The 22,387-nt window shown below is 44.2% G+C and overlaps 1 protein-coding gene across 9 annotated transcripts in view; it reads right to left on the bottom strand.

Annotated features, from left to right (window-relative positions):
• Positions 1 to 1,350: 1,350 nt before the first annotated feature.
• ZNF385A (zinc finger protein 385A) overlaps positions 1,351 to 22,387 on the bottom strand; it is a 175,235-nt gene continuing 154,198 nt past the window's right edge. For all 9 annotated transcript variants that reach the window (XM_087886739.1, XM_034419134.3, XM_087886740.1 and 6 more), the window contains 4 exons: positions 15,088 to 15,426; positions 5,939 to 6,117; positions 3,509 to 3,604; positions 1,351 to 3,375 (listed from right to left, as the gene is read on the bottom strand). In XM_087886739.1, the coding sequence (XP_087742865.1) occupies positions 3,145 to 3,375; positions 3,509 to 3,604; positions 5,939 to 6,117; positions 15,088 to 15,426 (845 nt within the window). In that variant the 3' untranslated portion in view covers positions 1,351 to 3,144. The remainder of the gene's footprint in view (positions 3,376 to 3,508; positions 3,605 to 5,938; positions 6,118 to 15,087; positions 15,427 to 22,387) is intronic.

Raw genomic sequence — 22,387 nt, 5'->3', positions numbered from 1 at the left:
TTATCTATTTTTTTTTTTTTTTTGAGGCAGACTCACTTACCCTCTGCTATTACAAGAAATACTGAAATGAGTCTGAACAAGCAGGTGATGGTCTGGCTCAGATTTGGAAGGCATGTGCAAGTCACAGTGGTTTAAACTCTGTGGATGTACAATGAGATTCCCACCAAAGTGCTTCAAAACTTGCCTTATCTTGCCTCGGGAGGCATTCAATGTCCACCGAGAAATCTATTAAATTTCCCCGGGGGCCATTTCAACATTACAGCTTTAATGGAGGCATGTTACAGATCAGTGAAGCGCACTACTTAAAACGGCAATGTTTCAAGTATCGAGGCTGCTGCTGACACATGCGAATAGGGGCAGCATTAATATAATTCAGAATGGAATGAGCCTAATGCTTATTTTGAGAATGCTTATTTTCAATTTTTCTTTTGTACCCCCCCCCCCCCAAAAAAAAAAAAAATGATGTCCTGGTTTCTACCCTGAAGTTCTCAGATTTGGCGATAACAGCCATAAAAGCTTTGCAGGAGCTCAGCTGAACAGATCAACAAGTTTCCAATTTGGCAGCTTTCTAAGCTAAATAAGTTGCCCATTTTCCTTGCTGGGAGAGTTGCAAATTGGCAAATAAGAGCTGAGGCTGAAGGAAGAAAGCTTTCCTCCCCCCTCAAAATGTTCCCCTCCTTTCTCCAAGGGAGACAATTCTCAGGGTCACACTGGGCCTGCCTGTGGCTGTACCCCTAAAGAAAAAAAGTAGAAAAGGCAGTAATTTATTGCAACAGACCAAGCCCAGGGCTTTATGCTATAGGTAGTCCTCGACTTGCGACTGCAACTGAGCCCCAAATTTTTGTTGCTGAGACAGTCGTTAAGTGAGTTTTACCCCATTTTGCGAACTTTCTTGCCACAGTTGTGAAGCGAATTACTGCACTTGTTAAGTTAGCAATAGGGTTGTAATGTGAATCTGGCTTCCCCATTGATTTTGCTTGTCAGAAGGTCGCAGAAGCTGATCATATGACCCTGGGACACTGCAACCGTCATAAATATGAGCCAGTTGCCAAGCATCGGAATGTTGAACACATGATTATGGGGATGCTACAAGGGTTGTGTGGAAAATGGCCACAGGTCAGAGTTTTCAATGGTGGTGTAAATTTCTGTGAATAATCACTAAACAAATGGTTGTAATTTGTGGACTACCTGTATTGAATGCTCCTCTGCTCCGTTCCCCACTGGGCTTTGGGCTCTGAGCGTGGAGGAAGGAAGGAAGTCCATAATAGTTTATTAGGATTGATCCCAGCCTGAAATCATGGCTTCCCCAGTCCCTGACAGACAGGAAGACAGACCGAGTGCAGGCATAAATGAGCCTTATCATTTCTTTTATTGTTATCAAGGAGCAAGGAAGGGAGGGAGAAAAGGTGCTATGTGGGGCGAAGCAGACAGTCCTTGGTGTCAGCAAGAAAGAGAGGGTGAGAGTCTAGCATGGTCGGACAAACGGTGGACAAGGGTCAGACTCAGAGGAGCGGAGGGCATCTTCGGATGGAGGGGGGCAGGGGGTTGCCCTGTGGGTCATGCCAGTCGGGGGAAGGTGGATCCTGTTCCCCTCCCATGCCGGTGTCTCTATTGCTCGGAACTTCAGTCACAGTTTGGAGAGAGGTAGGGAAGAATAGCAGGGCCACAACATGGAAGAACGTCTCCCTCCCTCCTTCCCCAGGCTACAGGGGTTTTGTTTTGAGCTGGGCCTTTCTTCTTCCGCTTGACAAAATGGGAACCGGCCAATGGCAATGTCTGTTTCTGCGGGTACAAGTTTGCAAGAGAAAGAACCCACCCTGACCCTTTGATTGTTCTTCCAAACCCAAGTGCCCACGCTTATACGGTACACACCCTACAGCATAGGCCGTCCCTCAAAAGGCACCGACTGGGGTGCCCGCCAAGGGATTTACAAGCATCTGGATTTTTTTGTGCTGTTGGGTGGGGCTGGCTTGGAGGTTGGGGCTGCTTAATCCCCAGGAAAAGAACAACCTGACCTCTTGGCTAATGTCCCGTTCAGTCGGGGAGAGGTGGGGACCCAACTCTGTAGAAATAGCAAAGGGAAGGCGAGGGAGGAGGAGTGGTCACATTACCATGGCAACGGCACAGATAACCCAAAGGATGGTCTACAGGCAGAAGGAGATGCCAGCCGCTCCCCCCCCCTCAACCCCGATGCTCTCGCTCTCTTAGCCAACGTGCCGTTTCCAGGCCAGCTGATGGGAGTCGCGTTTTTCTTCGCTCAGAGGACAGAAAGTTCTGCAGATTGGGAAAACATGACCGAACAAGGGTTGGATCTGTCTGTCTGTTGCTGCTGCTCAACGCAAGAGGAACTGGAGGACATGGAAAAATGGGGCACAGTACTTGTTCTGCCAGTCTCTTATTGAGGTGCCGTGGTGAGGAGCCCAAGGGGAGCCCCGTTGCATGGAAGCGCAGTAAGGAGAAGGGCCAGCATGGGGGAGGGGGAGTGCTGACAGGGGGGATCTTAGGGGATATGTACATGGAGGTGCTGGCCAGCATTATTGCAGTAGGGACTCTTTCAGGAGGCCCTGTCTTCTGTCCCGCACACACATATATTCCCCCCACTTCTCAGTGCAAGTGGACAATGGCTTGTATGAGTAAGGGGGGCAACAGCCCCCTTAACTCTGGGATGAAGGAGATTGCTTGCTGATCAGTCCCTGAGGTACCAGAACTGCCTCCCTTGCCAACGCGCCACAGAGTCCTGGGGAGGCACTTCCACTCCCCAACCTTTCGTACCTCGGAAGATGAGACCGACACGCACATGCACGCACAGGCACACCCCAAGACGCACGCCCCCATCCAGCCCCCTGCGGGAGCCCAGCACTTGTGCAGATTTGGCTGGGGTCCCGAGAGGGTGGAGAGCAGGCGCGCTGATGTGCGGGGATGCAGAAGGGTGGGCTTCTCCCCTTTCTCTTCTCAGAAAAATAATTCCATTTCCTGTCACAAAGAAAAAGGATGGGGAGGAAGAGTAAAATGCTCCCTTCAATGGGCCTGGGCGCCTTGTGAGATTGCCGGGACTGGTTGCTAGTTGCCGGGGGGAGGGCGGTGTGGTTCTGGTGGAGCCAGGAGTCCCGGGATTGTGGCAGGCAGGTGAGTGGAAGGGCAGCATCAGTATGGTGAGAAGAGGATGGGTCCATGTGCAGTTCGGATGGGCCCCGGAGCCGGGCGCAGGAGTGGGTGTGTCAGAGGTGGGCCCTGCAGCAGGGATGGCGTTGGGGCTGGCCGCAGCGTCAGGGGTGTGGAAGCTGCTGCTGCTAAGGCAGCTGCTACAGCCAGGGGATTTGGTAGCAATCCAGCTGCCAGGGACTTGGGAAGCTCCTTGGAAAAGGCCAGGGACCCCTGCGGAGACAAAGAGAGAAAGAAAAAGAGAGAGATTCAGTTTGGTTATCTGATTAAGGGGGTGCCAACTATTCTGGCCTATTAAAAAAACAGTACCACAGCCCATATTGGAAAATGACCATTATGTACTCACTGGCAGCTCTGCCATGCCACGCTGCTTCTTGTGCCGACTCAACAAAGGATTAGGCTTCCCAGCAACTCCATCCCGGTGCCGCCGGCTGGAAATATGCTAGAAAACCAGAGGAAGAAAGAGAGATCAAGGTAATTAGCAAGTAAAGAATCCTGATTCCTTGACCAAATGTTGCCTCTTACCATGCCAATCCAGCCATGTACAAAAGGCTGATGAACTATCATCAGACAGACCAGACAGGAAACATAATCATCATTGTCTTTTAATGACCCCGTAATCCCTTTGAGGGGTGGAGTTTGGGCAACTGAATGGAGTTGAGTGTTTACTGGCTGGATGCCCTTCCTGTCGCCAATGCGGAGTTATATTCAGCAGATATATTCTCATCATGCCTAGAAAGAGAAATAGCTGCCTCTATCTGGGATCGAACTCACAGCCTCCTGAATGTGAGGTGAGAACTCCACCTCTAGGCCACCGCACCACTCAGACAGGAAGCAAAATGGCCAGATAAATTAATTTGCGTGTATGAAAGTTAAACTCTCTCGCCATCTCTTTTACAGCCTAAGAACTTAAGAAGGGTCCCTTCTGAGCCTTTTACTCCACCCACTATGCAATTGTGGACTATGCTGCCTCTTATCTGACTGTTACCTGGAGGTGGAGAGGGTTGGTAGTTTTAAATTTCTGGGCATTTATATCTTGAAGGACCTCTCATGGACTATGAATGTTAACATGCTTGTGAAGAAGGCACAGAAGAAGCTGTACTTCCTGAGAATGCTCAGGAAGATAAATCTATCTCAGCATCTACTTCTGTCCTACTATCGCAGCACCACTGAGAGTGTCCTGACATATGGCATTCTTGTATGATATGGGAGCAGCTCTGTAGCGGACAGAAAAGCTCTACAGAGAATCATTAAAACTGCCCAGAATATCATCGGGCTCCAGCTACCAGCCCTGGATGACATCTTCGAATCTCGCTGTTTGAGGAAGTTGCATAACATTCTCAAAGACTCTTCCCATCCTGCTTACAATCTTTTTGGACTGTTGCCTTCTGGCAGAAGATACAGAACAATTAAAACTCGGACCACACGTTTTCTGAATAGTTTTTATCAACAATGAACTAAAGGGCCACCATCAGTGAGCTGTTGGACAGCATTACTTGGTCTGTTGTGTGGATATTTGGGTAGTTTAGGGCGGGGAATTGTGGTGGGTGGGAGTGTGTTTGGGGATTGTTATGTGTGTTGGACCTGGTCTTTGGGTGTTAAGTGAATTTTGTTGTATGGGTATACGTACAATGACAATAAAGTTATTATTATTATTAATATTACCTATGCAGCATCTGTTTACCCATCTCCCAAGGTCTTTCTCACCTATCTTTACATGAACTCAGATTCCAAGGTGTTCATTAGAAATCCTTTTGGTGGTAAAATGTGTAGTTTTAAGGTTTCTTTGAGGATGGACCTATGAGAGAGGCCAACGCATAAGAGCACATGCACACTTTATTACGGACCACCACCCCCAATAGCAGCCCATAGTCCCTATGCAGGACTAGCTCATGAGTGCAGACATGGCCTCAATCAGGTAATTCCAGGAGATTCTCCCATCTTCCACATGGATAGAAAAGCAATCTAGGTCAATCTACATTTAATAAGCAGGCCCTGAGCAAGAACATCATAGTACCCTCATGATTAGAGTTAATGAATGCCTACTCAATTACCGAAATCAAATCCTGATCTTGAGATTCAAAATTGGAAGCTATGAACTTTGATATGAAACCTTCCATCTTCCGAATCCCAGACATGTGAGGGATGACTACCATTATACAGTAAGCAGTTCTCAACTTACTACTACTATTTAGTGACCATTCGAAGTTACAACAGCACTAAAAAAAAGTGACTTATGACCATTTTTCCACACTTTGCAGCATCCCCCATGGTCCCATGATCAGGATTCGGATGCTTGGCAACCGGCTCATAGTTATGTGTCCCGTGGTCGTGAGATCAGCTGTTGTGAACTTCTGTGATAAGCAAAGTCAATGGGGAAGCCAGATTCACTTAACAACCGTGCTACTAACTTAACAACTGCAGTGATTCACTTAACAACTATGGCAAGAAGGGTCGTCAAATGGGGCAAAACTCACTGAGCAACTGTCTTGCTTACCAACAGAAATTTTGGGTTCCATTGTTAGTCACGGACTAACTGCATTTAGTAGGGAGAGAAATATACTTTGGGTACTTATGTTCAGAGACATTGCCTCCTTTCACGGTTCTTTTTTTTAAAATCTGAGCCTTAACAAAAGTGAGAAAACATTTTTAGGGCTGAAGTTTTGCTATTAATTTAAAACATTCCTGTTGAGTTCCACCAACTGTTCTTCCTTAGAAAGAGGAAATTCTCTTCTGGTAAGATGTACCGAGAAAGTGTCATGACTGCATTTCACACCTGTTTGAGCTGGATCTCCGAGTTAACTTTGACATTGCAGATTTCACAGTGGAAGGTTCTCTCCTGAGCACTGGGGTCTTGGTTGCCTGGTTCCCCACCAGTTGTGGGACTAAGACGTGGATACGCTTTGATAGGCCCCAGTCCGCTGCGCGCTTCCAGGATAGTCTTGTGCTTTGTACCTAGGAGAGCACAACACAATACTGAAACTACAAAGGCTCAGGAGAAATGTCTCCCAATCATTTCTTGCAGCACTTTCTCTTGTACGCTTCCTCCCAAGGGAACACTGTTTGCAAAATTGGTAGAGACAGTCTAGCCCTCTACAAATACATATACTTTAACTACAGTTCTTTTTCTTTTTAATCTTAGGAGTTACAGTTCTATAGTTACAGGAATTTAGCCTATAATTCCGTCTGTCTTGTTGACAAATTTAGAAAGGATACAGACTTTTCGGCTGTGACTTTTTTTTTTTTTTTAAATAGAACCGATTCTTTAAACTAGAAAAACCAATCAGGTTTCCTTCCTGTAGTAACAATCTACCTTCTGATAAATGGCTTTTTTTTAAAATTACAACTTATTTGGCTATCAAATCACCACATTTTATAGAAAGGCTAAAGTTCCCTTTTTATATTGTTGCATGACAATTATATTTTTTATATACATCTAAGTACTGCTTTTACTTTATCAGACTGCCTCTTTGTATATACATGTGCATGCACACACACACACACACTTTTTAGCAGACCTATAGAAATGGTTTTCTTCCTATCTAATTGAGAGGTGCAAGGACTATGCCGACTGGGAATGAAAAAAGTATTCCTGCTTTTGGTTGTTTTTAGCAAGAGTTTCATGGGAACATATTGGTAAGCAATGCTTTTCTTAGCTTGAACATAAGTATTATTATCTTCTAATATCTGCACATTAACTTGCTGCTAATGATGTATAAATACAAACATGAAAGGGTTTACAAGAAAAGAGAGAAAATGAAGAGGTGAACCCTACAGTATGATTCTAGCTCCCTGTTTAAATATTGCTATCCTAATTTTGCAAACCCTCCTTTTCTTCACAACTGGAAATCCTCTCAAAGAAAGTGAGGACTGTCTCTCAAATCATACTCCAATACCGTGTTTCCCCCAAAATAAGACCCTGTCTTATATTTTTTTGAAATAAGCGCTTGGCCTTATTGCCATGCACTCAAAAGCCCGATTGGGCTTATTATCAGGGGATGTCTTATTTTGGGGGAAACAGGGTAGTTGCTTTTCCTACAGTTGTCTCAGCATTAGGTTATAATTTAGGAAGGAGACAAGACCAAGGGCAAATTGAGATGAACAAATCTATGCCTGAACTATGCCACTGTAGGTTTTGAGCGTGGATCAATAATAGGGCACATAAAACACAAATGCCAAACAGGATAATGTGATAATAGGATGGAGACGTTGATTGCAATGAGAAATTTCAAGAAAAACTTTAATATATTAAAACAGAGGGTTAATATTACAATCTCAATGGCAAGAAGAGGCGTATGTTTTACTGGTGCCTCACTGCCTGGAATCTGTTTATTCAAGGTAGCAAACAGACTTGGAATATCCAAACTGAAAGGCCAGAAAGTGGTTCCCATAGGAAATGAAAAGAAAAACAATAGGAGTTAATTCAACCTTATTCTAATCAGAAGCAACAACAAACTCTAAGCCCTAGAAAAGGACCTTAAATAGGAAGTGTATTTATCACATAAGATACAAAAATTTGCACTTTGAGTCCATATGCTACTTAAATAACACAGAACCTCTGTGATATTCTAAATAAACAAGGACTGAATGTACTGTATATTCTATGAAGTAAATAAAGGAAAAATAAGCAAGGAGCGGTACAATATTCCAAATTATGCTTTGCAAAAGGCTAAATTCTGTCATTTATACGTACTTAATAAAATGGGGTTACAATCCATAGTAAAAGTCTGCTTTTGTTAATTTATAGAGAAAAAAGGATTCTTGGAGGACATTAAACATTTTTCCTCTGTATGCTGTAAATTGAAACTATTGCTTTCTAAAATATTGTACGTATGCAAAAAGATCATGACTTTAACAGAATAACAGAGTTGGAAAGAGGCCTTGGAGGTCTTCTAATCCAACCACCTGCTTAGGAAGGAAATCTTGTATCATTTCAGACAAATGGTTGTCCAATCTCTTCTTAAAAACCTCTAGAATTGGAGCACCCACAACTTCTGCAGGCAAGTTATTCCACTGATTAATTGTTCTCACTGTTAGGAAATTTCTCCTTAGTTCTAGGTTGGTTCTCTCCTTGATTAGTTTCCACCCATTGCTTCTTGTCCTGCCTTCAGGTGCTTTGGAGAACAGGTTGACCCCCTCTTTTTTGTGGCAGTCCCTATGTGTAAGGATGTAAGGACTTTGGAAGTAAGAATATTTCCCCAAATTCATTTGCCTCTATTATGAGATTCATTGCTTATCTAAGATGAGACCCTTGTGTTTTTTTGGGGGGGGAGGGCGATTGGGGACATCCAATTAAGTATTGACATCCTTCAAATGCTAAATTCTGCACCCAGAATATTGATTTCTGTGTTTGTACAGTGTGCCTATAGAAATACATGTCCTGTCCCTCTATTCACCTGCTAAGTTTTATAAAGAAGGAACAGAGACACAAGTAATCCACTGCTCCACAGACTATCTTTTAAAAGCACCAGTAACTTCGCAGTAAAGAACCTCATTATTGCACATGGAAAATCTCACTTCCTATCCTTGATATTTCTATTTAAAAAGGCCAGGCAGGAGGAAAAGATTTCTGCCATGTATCTCAGAGTTCCTGCCAATCACAGCAAACAATTAAGGGCTAACTAGTCTGAGCTGCGGGGAAAAATAGTTTCCTATGATTGTATAATGCAGGAGTGGGCAATTGTGGCTCCTTTATAATCTGTGGACTTCAAGTCCCAGAATTCCTGGGCCAGCCTCACTGGCTCAGATATTTTGGGAGTTGAATTTCACAAGTTATAAAGGGGCCATAGTTGCCAACCCCCGGTATAATCTCACTAAAAAACAGAAGTTTATTCTTTCCCGCATGCTCATTGCCTACCCTTAAACAAAATTTGCTAGTTGTTGAGGTCAGGAGGGCTCTGAATAATTTAAGAATGAATTTATTTATTCAATTAATATTGTTTAGGAGTACTAAACCTGGACTGCAGAAATCCAAATGACTATTCACTGGCAGTAACGATCGAAAGGAATGATATGACTATCTTAAAAAATATTGGAGAGACACTGTAGGGCAGTAGTCCCCAAATTTTATGATAAAAATGAAATCTTAATCATGTTTTATTCCTCATTCTGTTGGGTGCTTAGGATCATTGTCCACTCTTATTCTAATATTCTTTTCCCTTGTCATCAATTCTCAGTGAATTGGTTTTCCAGCAAATGATTTGAAGCAACAGAATATCATTTTACAATGATATTTTTAATAAAGTGGAGACGTGGCTTTCACCCAGCACACATCTCTTCATACATTAGTTATGTAGTAATAAAGAAGCATGCACCAAAAAGTGCATACTGACCAAAGTATGAGAGACATATCTGGACTTATTATTATTTTTTTTTTTGCTTCAAACCAGTCCTGCTTGCAAACTGCAATGGGAAGATCCTCCCTAATTTTTCTTCAGGACCATTTCCCTAACCCTTAGCTGGAGACACCTAACTTCATGTTCATCTGTTCAAATATTTAAATGATGTTTTTTTCTTTTCTCTCAACAGACGACTTGGAGTGAACGATGAATCTGGGGTGCTTCAGCAGAGATTGGGATGACTGATTGGTGGGCTGGGATCTGTCCAGTTCTCATTGACTGTTTTGGGCTGTGGTGTGGGCATTCCCTCCTTCTTCTGATCAGACTATTTTGCTCCATGGCCACTTTGATCTGGCACTGCCTTTGGTGCAAAGGGCCACTCAGGCATTACATAGACTTATCCGATCCCCTCTGAGGTAAATAAATGCTTTGACAGATAGCTTGTGCAGCAAAGCAGCAGGGACTGTAGTGGCAGAGGCCATGAACTAACACCTGTCAACAGCCTCCAGGCAGCCATTGTTAAATAAAGCAAGACTCTTATTCTAATATTCTTCTCCCTTGTCACCAATTCTCAGTGACTTAGTTTTTTCAGCAAAGGATTTGAAGCAACAGAATATTTTACAATGATATTTTTTAATAAAGTGGAGACATGGTTTTCTCTTTTCTGTTTCTGTGTAAGCAAGAGTGGGGGGAGAGAACGGTGAGCATACATAAAAGAGGAGCAAGAAAACAAAAATTGTGACAGACAGAGAAGAGCTAGCAATCAAGTAAGAGGCAGTGAAGTAAGCATGGCAAACAGGAGGACAGCCAAAGCAAGTCTAGAGTAGGCAGGCCATGGAGCAGACCGGGTAATGCAGTAGGTGCTAAAGAACAGATGGCAAGGATAGAAGCAATGGAGAGGGAGGGAGAGAAAGATGAAGGAGAGTGGAGCAAGAGAGAGAGAGAGACAGGAGATTGAGAGCAAGCAAGAGGGCAAGTGCAGAACAAACAAGCAAGGAAAAGAGACAACTGTGAGCAAAAGAGATCAAGAGAGCATGGCGGGGTGTGTGAGCGAGAGATACTGGTGGAGGGAGGAAGTGACTGAAAGGAATGGGCAGTGGAATAAGCAGAAGAAATTAAGAAGACGAACAAAGGAGAAGGATGAGTGAGCAAGAGAACTTTGAAGAGTGAGTAGGCTAGGTGGGTCAGTCAGAGAGATCATCAGCAGGTTGAATTGGGGTCTCTAGGACAAGCAAGAGAAGCAGAAAACCTCACCCCCTGCAAATCAGAATGTGATGGATGGCTAAACCCCTGAGCTCAAACCAGGAGTGAAATCCAGCAGGTTCTGACAGGTTCTGGAGAACCGGTAGCGGAAATTTTGAGCAGTTCGGAGAACTAGCAAATACCATCTCTGGCTGGCCCCAGAGTGGGGTGGGAATTGAAATTTTGCAATATCCTTCCGTCAGGAATGGGGATTTTGCAGTATCCTTCCCCTGGAGTGGGGGGGGGGAGGAATGGAGATTTTGCAGTATCCTTCCCCTGGAGTGGGATGGGAATGGAGATTTTGCAATATCCTTCTCCTGCCATGCCCACCAAGCCACGTCCACCAAGCCACACCCACAGAACTGGTAGTAAAAAAAATTGGATTTCACCACTGGCTCAAACCATTATTTCTAATCTCAGCAACATGAAGAGGTGTGGATTTCAGTTCCCAGAATTCCACAGCCTACACCTCTTAACATTGATGGGATTGAGAAACTCTGGCCTAACTCACTTCCATCCCATTTTATGTTAAGGAGAATGATTAGTGGATGCTTTCCCATTGGCAGGAAATCCACCAATCACTTTCCTTAGCTTGTCCCACACCAAATCTGTCAGGACAGGGATACTTGCCTGACTCATTCCTAAGCCAAAACATAATTCATCTGTCAGGGCAAAGCAAGTGATGCCAGCATACTGTTGTGTGCTTCATGGACCAGAAGGAAGCATGTTAAACTGGATATGTGCTGTGATGCAATTGCTCTGCAGTTCTGACCCCTGGGCCCCTCTTTCCTGAAAAACCTCTCCTCTCCTCAGATGCAGCTCCACAGCTCTAGACTAGGACTGCATGAGGATGGGAAAAATGAACCAGTGGTGGGGAAGAGATGCAGCTGGAAAGAGATCCGTTGAGCTTTATCTGATGCTGATCTCCATCAGGCCTGTAAATTTGGGTGGAAAGCAGAAAAGCTAGTTTTCCAGAGAAGGCTTGAGCTGCTGAGGCTGTGAGCTCACTTAGTGAGGAATGTCTGTCTTGTTGCCAAGACATGCTCTGCAACCACACCCAGAGCTCTTGCAACAGGGCCAAAGGTGCAAAGGATTTGGGGAAAAGGAGATAAAAATCTTAATTGGATACACTCAGGGGCAAGGTGTGTCAAAAAACGAGGGACCTAACCATGGAGTTGCTACCTCTCCTTTCAGGTCTCATGGGTCTTCCACAGTTATAAAAGACAACCATTTGACAGGTCACCTCTTCACCTCACTTCAGCTCCTCCATAGGGGAAGGTGCAGGTGTTGGATTTTGTTGTGATGCCTCTGCATCGCTCCTAGCATCCTCTACAGATACAGTTAGACTGGGAAGGGAAGGGAATGTGTGTGTCAGCGCTGGGTTTCACATTATGTTACTACCGGTTCTCCTCGCACGCGCATGCTCCCGGCCTCAAAAACCTGCCTAAATAGGATGGCATAGAGCCAGGGTGGGGGCGGGCCCACCCGCGATTTCTGCTACCGGTTCGGGTGAACCAGTCCGAACCGGCTGAATACCACCTTTGGGGTGTGTGTGGGGGATCTTCACCGGCAGAATTTGGGGAAGAAAAGAATTGCAATAATGTTAAGCAGAGAATCAGGAGGAGTCTGGTACCACCTTTTCTGGCTCACAAGTTTTGAAAAAGATTCAACTGAAGAAATGAACAGCAGCTCACAAAAGCTTATGCCTTTTAATACAAGTTGCTAGTCAGAAAAGGAGCTAGAAGGTGTTTCTGATGTTTTGCCACAATAGACTAATATGGCTCTCCTACAATGAAGAACAGAATAGAAGCATCAGGCTGCTTGTAGCAATGAAATACAAAGCGCTCTTCCCTTCCTCGTTTTCTGTTTAGAGGAATGGTGCCAATGTTTTTTGCGGGGTACAAAACCACTTGTGACATCAGAAGGACCACAAATGGGACTGGAAAGCCCCCCTCAAACCCATGCATTAAGCAGAGGCAGCAGAGCAGCAATGGAAGGAAGATCAATTAGCAATAGCACTTAGACTTATATACCGCTTCACAGTGCTATACAGCCCTCTCTAAGCGGTTGAGAGAGTCAGCCTAATGCCCCCAACAATCTGGATCCTCATTTTCTCCACCTCAGAAGGATGGAAGGTTGAGTCAACCTTGAGCCAGTGAGAAGCGAACTGCTGGCAGGCGGCAGAATTAGCCTGCAATACTGCATTCTAACCATTGCACCACTATGCCTTAGTTAAGTGGGTTAAAACAAACTGGGGAGCTTATTCCAGCCACTGTAGCAATGTGTCAGGCCTGGAAGCCATCTTTTGCACTGGGCCTTCAGGCCTGCCACAGCACCATTTAGTGCTGTGGGAAACTGGGAGTGGGGATTGTATGGAGCAGGGGTGATATATAGTAATAATAACATTCCTTTCTCAGAGTGTCAAGGACATCTTGACACTCTGCACCTGGAGGGGTGTGACTGGGAGGCATCTCCAGTTGGGACGGTGCTTTGATTGGACTATATGATGGACATGTGGCTGCTGGACAGGGACCTGGACTTGGACTTTTCTTTAGATGGGGAAAACTTGGAAGCTTTCAGATTCAGGTTTTCCCAGATGTGCCAATATGACATCTCTAATAAAGTGGAACTTTGAGGAACTTCAAGCCTCAGAGTCTTCTTTCGTTGGGGGTGTTACTTGGAACCCTGACACAGTGGAGCCAGATCTGAGTTTGTCTACTACAGCCATTAGGAAATATACTTTGCTCTTGCTTTACTTCAAGGCCTGTTTTTCTTTTATTCTGGTTTGGACTTGTGGAAGAAATAAAATAAAACGCAGCTCCATTTTCAGAGCATTTTACAAGGATTTTGGGGTCTAATCAGTTGGTACTATGGCTGCGAAGTTATGCTCAAGAGCGTGTGAAATTAATATCTATAAAACTTGAGAACTCAAAAGGGAGTCTGGAAAATAGGGTTTCTTGCCTTATCTCTCTGTATCTGTAAGAAGTAGAATTTGGAGGGAAAGCTCTGCAGATTTGCACAGACTTCATCATATGGACAGATAACAGAATTCTGTTGTCTTGAAAGACTGAGGTAGAAAAATTAAGGTTTGGTCTTTTTTTTAGGTGTGGAGTAGAATATGCCACCTCTACACTTAAGTCTTTGCACTAGTCCAAAGTCAACTGCACATTTATAAAATCCCACCTTATGAGTCTGTTTCACAGCTAAACTGCTTTTTTTCTGATTCAGGCCCATTACATTCATCATCAGATTGAAGTAATGCCCTATTATAATTGATTTTATTTAAAAATAAATAAAAATAAAAATGTTGAAACCTTGAAGTTTTTGTGGGGAAGCCATGTTTTCCAACTCCCTTGGTTCAAATTGGTGTTTCTTCCCTCCCAATTAAGATCCAATTCTACTTTCCAGCACACTCTTTAAATACAGCAGAGGATATAACAATCTCCACAATGGAAGAATGGATGGAAAAAGTTAGCAGAGATGGCCAAGTTAACTGTTTTAATTAAAGAATAGAATATATACAGTTCTGTTTCTACATGGAAACTGCTTGTGGACTTTGTGCTCGAGACAGAAAAAAAAACAAACCATGAAATTCTGATTAGAGAAGTTTGTTGTCATAGAAATCAATAGTATATATTAAATATGTAAAAGTAAAAAAGTTGAGGCTGTATTTTATTATTTTTATTCTACCATGCTGACAAAAGTTAGGAATTCAGTGGTTTTCCCCCTTCTTTTTTCCCCTTATCCCACAGTTCTCTTTCCCTCTTTTTTCCTCCCCCATTTCCCTATTATCTTTGTTTTCATTTATATTTCATATTATGGTAATTTCAATAAAATTACATACATATAAATATATATATAAATAAGCAGAGGAGTAGTGCCGGGAAGTAATTTGACAACCCAGCACCAGAAAATGGATCAGGGCTGGGACTCTGAATGCCATTCTTTGCATTCCTGTATTGGGCAGGTGGGAAGGGGGCACCAACAGAGTCTCATTGCTCAGCAGCAGGGAAAACAATTACTGGTTGGTTTTAAATTGCCTTAAGAAGTTAGTTAGTGGGAATGCCAAAGCATGGCTCTGGTTATACGTATCTGGAACAACTAATTCCTGAATTAGTTTAATTTTAACTGTTACATGCCATCGCACAAGCTTCTCTTGTATACATGTGCCTAGAAGGCTGGAGGGGTGAACTCATGGTTCTCCACAGCTTCTGTTCCGGAAAGCACGGTTTGCACAGAAATATTGCTGAACTAACAGCCACAGGACGAGGGGCTATTTGGTTTGACCTACCTCCTCAACAGTCCCTCTCCCCAAAACGTACCTCTCAAAACTCTCCACAAATACCTTTGTTATGCGCCTCAAGCTGAGACAGCGAGTTCACGGCCACTTTGCAGAGGGCACAATAGAGCAGCTTCTTGGCCTTCTCTTCATCAGGCTTGGGACTGCTGTTACTATGGGGTGCTGCCCCTGAAGCGGCTGGGGTTGCAGAGATGGTCGAGATTTCTCCCAACTTGGTCCCCCAGGCTGGCCCACTCTTGGAACTCTGGCTTGGCTCTGGGCAAGCGGCCAGGTGGGGTGCTATTGCTGCCGCTGGAGAACCCAGGCAGGGCTGTTTCTCTGGCGAGGAAGGAGCTGGCACGGGGGGCACTGTCACTGATGCTGCTATGCCGTTCAGTTGCTCGGCTGTGTAAGAAAATCAAGAAGGGAAAGAAAGAAAGAGAAGGCATCAGGAATGGGGCAGAAGCAGAGAAGCCACACACAAACCTGAGCAGAGGGTATAATTAGGAAACCAAAGGTTGCAGAGGGGTTAATTATAGCCAAAGCTCACTACAACCTCAGTATTTCTTTTCAATTCCAGGCTTAAGCAAAATGCTAGGGTGGCAATAATAGATAACCACCGCACAGTGCGCTCATCTATCTTTCCCAGCCCAAATACCAAATTAGGCAACCGACAAACCCAGATCTGGGGTTCAGAGTGCCTCTCAATTTAAAAATTAATCACTAGGCCAGTGATGACAAACCTATGACATGCAGTGTCCAGGTAACACGCCAAGTCTCTGGAAGTCACACGAGAGGGCCCTGCTCTTGCACAACCTCTGGAGCCTCCAAAATACACACGAGAACGAGATGTGCTTTGTTTGGGAAACTGCAAGGCCACCCAAGAGCATTCTCCCGAAGTTTCCAAGCTTCGTGTGACACGGAGCTGCCTCGGATAGGCATGTTTTTCTGAGAGACCATGCGAAAAATATTTACAATTATATAACCTTTTATTTATTTATTTATTTATTTATTTATTTATTTATTTATTTATTTATTTATTTATTTATTTATTTATTTATTTATTTATTTATTTATTTATTTATTTGATTGAATTTAGATGTTGCCCATTTCACTGTCCAAAGGGATTCTTTGTTATGAATTGTTTCTCTTTTGTCTATGTTTGTGTGTGTGTGTGTGTGAGAGAGAGAGAGAGACACGCCAGCAGAATCAAGTTAGGCATTTTCTGAATTTCTGACATGCTGAGCCCAAATGGTTCGCCATCACTGCACCTGGCTCAAGGACCCCTGTAGCCTTGAACCAGCAATCCCCAATTAATTGCATACCAGATGTGCTGGGCATCCAGAATTTCAAGACAAATACATCTGTTTTCTAAAAGTATTATCCAACCTTTTTAAAAAAATAACTTACATTAGAGAGAAGCAACATTTGACAGTATAGACCAGTGATGGCGAATCTTCTCAGCACCGAGTGCCGAAACTGGAACGTGCGTGCATGCACATTTGCGTGTGCCTGCCAGAGCCTGGAAACCGGAAGACCAACTGGTCAGTGCGAATGCACGTGCCAGAAACCGGAAGCGCTGCTGGCAATGGCCCGCATGCCCACAGAGAGGGCTCTGCGTGCCAACTCTGGCACGCGTGCCATAGGTTCTCCAACACGGGTATAGACTATCAAGTTTATAGTCACATGCTCAGAAACTATAACTTCAGCGTGCATATAAAAAGATTATCACAGAAATTCAGTACTTTATTACTGTCATCCATTGCACTCTCTAGGGCTTGGATTATCAAAGGAATATTTATTTCTGGAAATTATAATTTGTTGAAATCTAGCTGCTGCTCCTGTCAGTTCTTTGACATAAAGGCTATAGGCATTCAGTTTTGCATTCTATTTTATCCCCATAGAATAGGCAGCCTTGAAGAAATGAGGCAGGCAGGCCTTTGTAAACTCCGGGTCCTATGCTTAAGACGTCAAGAATAAAGCATCAATACATCATTTGGCATGTTTTAAATCTGAGCCCTGACATTTAAAATAGGTTCTGTGGTTTAAAATTAAATCCTGTTTTTAAATTAAATCTTGCCTTTGGGGCAAGATTATGGAGACCTTCTCTTTATGAAAAGAAAACAAGCAAGGCTGAGATAAAGCCTACTAATATGCTGTTGTTATTACAAGAATCATACCCAGGAGACCTCTGTTCTACAGTCAGAATACACAGCACATGCATTAGCTTGGCATAATTAATTCCACTGTCAAGACTGTGCAGCATTAAAATATTTGTTTGTTAAACAGGCATAAATGCAAAGACTTAGATCATAAATTGCAGAAACTTCAAAAGTTCCCTATTTTTTTTTAAAGGAAAAATAAACGATATTTAATCCGTTCTTTCTTCCCCTCCAACTCAATCCCTGTCAAAATAGCTAAGCAAATAAATCAAATGGGGCTGAATCAGGTATGCTTTAAAAGCCACAATTCTACCAATCGATATTCGCTTATCATAATTTTAATCAGTTAATGTTTTGGTTTGTTAGCCTATTGATTAACTGGATTCAATTTTATCATGCCCTTCTTGAGCGGGGCAGCACAATGTATGATCCCTGGCAAATTTTTCCCAGACTTTTCTGTATTCTTAAAATGATTTTGCTGCGTCAAAGTAGAGAAAGGTACTTTGGAGGGCAAGTTTCTCAAGTTGGCAAGTTGTGCAGATATTTTGAATGTCAACATTCAACGGCCAACTGAATTTATAAGTGAATTGATAAGTTATAAAGGGTTTCAGTCATATCTGCACAAGTTAAAGTGAAGTACGGGGAACAGTTTTCAGATATGTACTCTGGATCTTTATAACATCAAAACTGCACCAAGGATCACCAAGGATTTTCCAAAGCTAACTAGAAAGAAAAAAGCAAATACTTGTTTACCCGAGAGGAAAATGTCCCCGACATTAAGATGGCATGCAGGGCCGAGCTGAGGATTTTGTACAGTATCTGGATGATAAAATAACTCAGATTCGGGAAGACTTGGCCACTGACTGGGTTAGTTCAGACGAGATGACTGAGGCAGGCTTTGAGAATGTTATCTGGGAGGAGTTCCATCCTGTGGCTCCCGAGGACGTGGACAGGATCTTGGGACGGCTGAACGCCACCACATGTTTATTGGACCCGTGTCCCTCCTGGTTGGTGCTGGCCTCCCGGGAGGTTACACGAGGCTGGCTCCAGGGAATCATCAACGCTTCTTTGAGTGAGGGTGTCCTGCCGGCCGCCTTGAAAGAGGCGGTGGTGAGGCCTCTCCTCAAGAAGCCATCCCTGGATCCGGCTGTTTTGGCTAACTATCGTCCAGTCTCCAACCTTCGCTTTATTGCGAAGGTTGTTGAGAGTGTGGTGGCGCGACAGCTTCCACAGTACCTGGATGAAGCTGTCTATTTGGATCCGCTCCAGTCCGGCTTCAGACCTGGGTACAGCATGGAAACGGCATTGGTCGCGTTGGTGGATGATCTCTAGAGGGCTCGGGATAGGGGTTACTCCTCTATCCTGGTCCTGTTAGACCTCTCAGCGGCTTTTGATACCATCGACCATGGTATCATGTTGCGCCGGCTGGAGGGACTGGGAGTGGGGGGCACCGTTTTGCGGTGGTTCTCCTCCTATCTCTCCGACCGGTCACAATCCATGTTGAAAGGGGGGCAGCGGTCGACCCCGAGGCGCCTTGTTTGTGGGGTGCCACAAGGATCGGTCCTCTCGCCCCTCCTGTTCAACATTTATGTGAAGCCGCTGGGTGAGATCATCCGTGGTTTTGGGGTGGAGTTCCATCAGTACGCTGATGATACTCAGCTGTACATCTCCACCCCAGACCATCCCAACGATGCCTTGGAAGTGATGTCCAGTGCCTGGAGGCTGTGCGGGTCTGGATGGGGAGAAACAGGCTTTGACTCAACCCTTCCAAGACCGAGTGGCTGTGGCTGCCGGCGTCCCGGTATAGCCAGCTGACGCCATCGCTGGTTATTGGGGGCGAATCATTGGCCCCCACGGACAGGGCCCGCAACTTGGGCGTCCTCCTGGACGCACGGCTGGCTTTAGAAGGGCATATGACAGCCGTGGCCAGGGGGGCTTTTTATCAGGTTCGCCTGATACGCCAGTTGCGCCCCTTTCTGGATCGGGACTCCCTACGCACAGTCACTCAAGCACTCGTCATCTCTCGTCTGGACTATTGTAACGCTCTCTACATGGGGCTCCCCTCGGGGTGCACCCGGAGGCTCCAACTGGTGCAGAATGCGGCCGCGCGGGGGATTATGGGAGCGACTGGGCGCTCCCATGTGACTCCTCTCCTGCGCGAGCTGCATTGGCTTCCGGTGGACTTCCGGGTGCGCTTCAAGGTGTTGGTGATCACCTTTAAAGCGCTCCATGGCTTAGGGCCAGGGTACTTACGGGACCGCCTTCTGCCACCAATAGCCTCCCACCGACCAGTTCGCTCCCACAGAGAGGGCCTCCTCAGGGTGCCGTCGGCTAGACAATGCCGGCTGGCGACCCCCAGGAGGAGAGCCTTCTCTGTGGTGGCACCTACCCTTTGGAACAATCTACCCCCAGAGATACGAGTGATCTCCGACCTCCGGACCTTTCGTCGGGCCCTAAAAACTCATCTCTTTCAGTTAGCCGGTCTCCCTTGATTTTATGATTTTATGGTTGGTTTTAAATTTTGATACGGATTTTAAATTGATAAATTTTAAACTATGGGCCAAATTTAATTATTTTAAATCTATTTTAATCGTATTTATGTATAAATGTTTTTTATGTTGGCTGTTCACCGCCCTGAGTCCGAAAGGAGAAGGGCGGTATAGAAATTTGAATAAATAAATAAATAAATAAATAAAAATAAATAAATGCCCACCAAGGCAGATGGATAATAAAAGCTTGCCATCCAGAGTCCTTAGGAGTCAGGGTGCCTCAAATAGCGCAAATGAATTAATTCATTTTAAAAAGCTTGATAGCTTACGTAACATGTTTCATCTAACATATCTTTCCCCATTCTTTCTTCCTAAATTACTTTTTCAGGTAAATACAGCAGTAATTTAACTTTCTTTCTTAAGGAACCTATACTAAACGCAAGTATTTAACAGGCATTATAGAGGACCATCTTCATAAACTAAGATCTAATTGTTAAGCCAAGCTTGTTTCACTTGACAAATGTCTTGGCAAGCAGGAAACAGAGAAGTCAACTAATCCATTGTTAGATTTACAAAAGGGCTATTCATATGATGCAGGTGCAGATGTCAGTTGTATGTGACCTATAGAAGGACAAAGATTTGGGGCAGGAAAGCCCACAGAATATAACCCTGTGTTTTTCTACCTCAGAAGTGGGCAATCCTCTGGTGAGCAGGGGAACTGAAGGGCTGCAGTGGATAAGGCAATAATAAGTTTTTAAGAAGAGATTGGACAACCATTTATCTGAAATGGTATAGGGTTTCCTGTTTAAGTAGGGGGTTGGACTAGAAGACCTCCAAAGTCTCTTCCCAGTCTTCTATTCTATTCTATTCTATTCTATTCTATTCTATTCTATTCTATTCTATTCTATTCTATTCTATTCTATTCTATTCTATTCTATTCCATTCCATTCCATTCCATTCCATTCCATTCCATTCCATTCCATTCCATTCCATTCCATTCCATTCCATTCCATTCCATTCCATGATTTGGACTATTTCTTCCCTTTGTTTGTGGGGAATCAGGGTGGAAGAATGCCATGTTTAAAAAGCCATATTATTGTGTTACCAGGCTACCATTAAAACGTTCATGCCCTCTAAATTGTAGGAAATTGCGCCCCCTAGTTTTGCAGTAGTGATCACCTGTGAGCTGGGAGAGGTCACATACTGACCACCCTATTTTGAACTGGAAGGAATTAATAAAGGATTCAGGACAATCTTGGCAGTGAATATAATTATTGTTAGTTGGGAGACTCTGAATGGTGTTGCTCAAAATGTGAACTGGCCAGCCCAAGAGAGACGTAGGCAAGACCTCACTCCCAACTTGACAGAGTGGATATGTGTGTGTGTGTGTGTGTGTGTGTGTGTGTGTATGTCTATGCTTCTGTTCTGACCTAGGCTTCCTTAGAAATTAAACAGCACAAACTTAGTCCTGGCAAACCTCTTTAATTCATACAGCAGTAAATTACTTCCATTTACAGTCCGCAAGGCTTGATAAAGAGTCTTTCAGAGGAAGGTTATCAACACCCACCTATCTCACGTGGAACACTGCCAAAGAACTAACTTATAGACGCAGGGCAAGGCCAAACTTGGCACAGAGTCACAAACAGAATTTTCAAATCTTGAATTGGCCAGATGAATGAATTGCTTTCTGCAAAAGCTCACGTCCCGTTTGCTTCTCTTTTATGTCTTATGGGAGGGGCCAATCATCTCCAAGCCTTACTCCCAAGTCGACCCTGTTTCCTTAATTGTTCCTGTCTCCTGGCAGCTCTGTGCATGAGCACACTGGGAACAGGCTCACACTGTTCTTCTGCCTCGCTGATGTCAGACTCCGGAGGCAGCAAAGAACTACCAGATGGCCTTGGCCCCCTCTCTGCCTCCGACTCAGAGCTATTGTCCGAGCCTTCCCCAGACTCCAGGACTGGCCCACGTTCCTCCCCAACCTCCTCACTGTCCAAATCTGCTGCCAGCCTACTGGCCGCTGGCGGGCCACAACAGCTTTACCTGGGTATATGATGTTTAGGCAAGGAGAATCTTCTTGCAACATAGCACTCTGGAAATAGCTACTTCCTGCCGTAGGAAGAAGGCGGCTGTGTGGGCAAGGACAGGGACAAGGCCGAGTGAACTGGAGATCTGAAGCCTTCACTGTTCAGCTGACTTTGGCAGAGCTAGCATATGTCAACCCTTATAATTGTGCTTGGAGTTCTTTCCTATCCCTTTGTAGCCAAACAAGCTATTTGGATGGAGAAGCAAGCAATGATGATAATAATTAATCATCATCTCTTGTGCTCTAAACAGGTCCAAAAGAGACGTCAGGAAGTTTGTATGGTGTGCCTGTTTTCTATCATTTCTTCCTTAGCATGTCACATCCCAGACGTGGACCACACCTACCTCAGTTGAAAATGCCCTACTCCAGTTTCAAACCAGAGGTTCCAATTGACTCACGTCAGCTTCTAGAGGACATAACGAACAGTTCTTTTTCCATGCTTTTCTGATATTTTTTAAAAATGGAAATTGATCAGCTTGATTCCATGCTATACTATATGAATATAGTATAGAATATACTATGTGAAATTTTTCAGAAAGAGGGATTGCCTTAATGGACTATGGCCATTGGATCTGGCAACCATTTTCTTCTTCATCAAGGCTCAAGGAGCACATGATTCCTATATTACTATT

This window comes from Pantherophis guttatus, chromosome 2 (genome assembly GCF_059756535.1).
Source record: "Pantherophis guttatus breed Tessera chromosome 2, ASM5975653v1, whole genome shotgun sequence".
Lineage (NCBI taxonomy): Eukaryota > Metazoa > Chordata > Lepidosauria > Squamata > Colubridae > Pantherophis > Pantherophis guttatus.
This window is presented reverse-complemented; position numbering and strand designations above follow the sequence as displayed.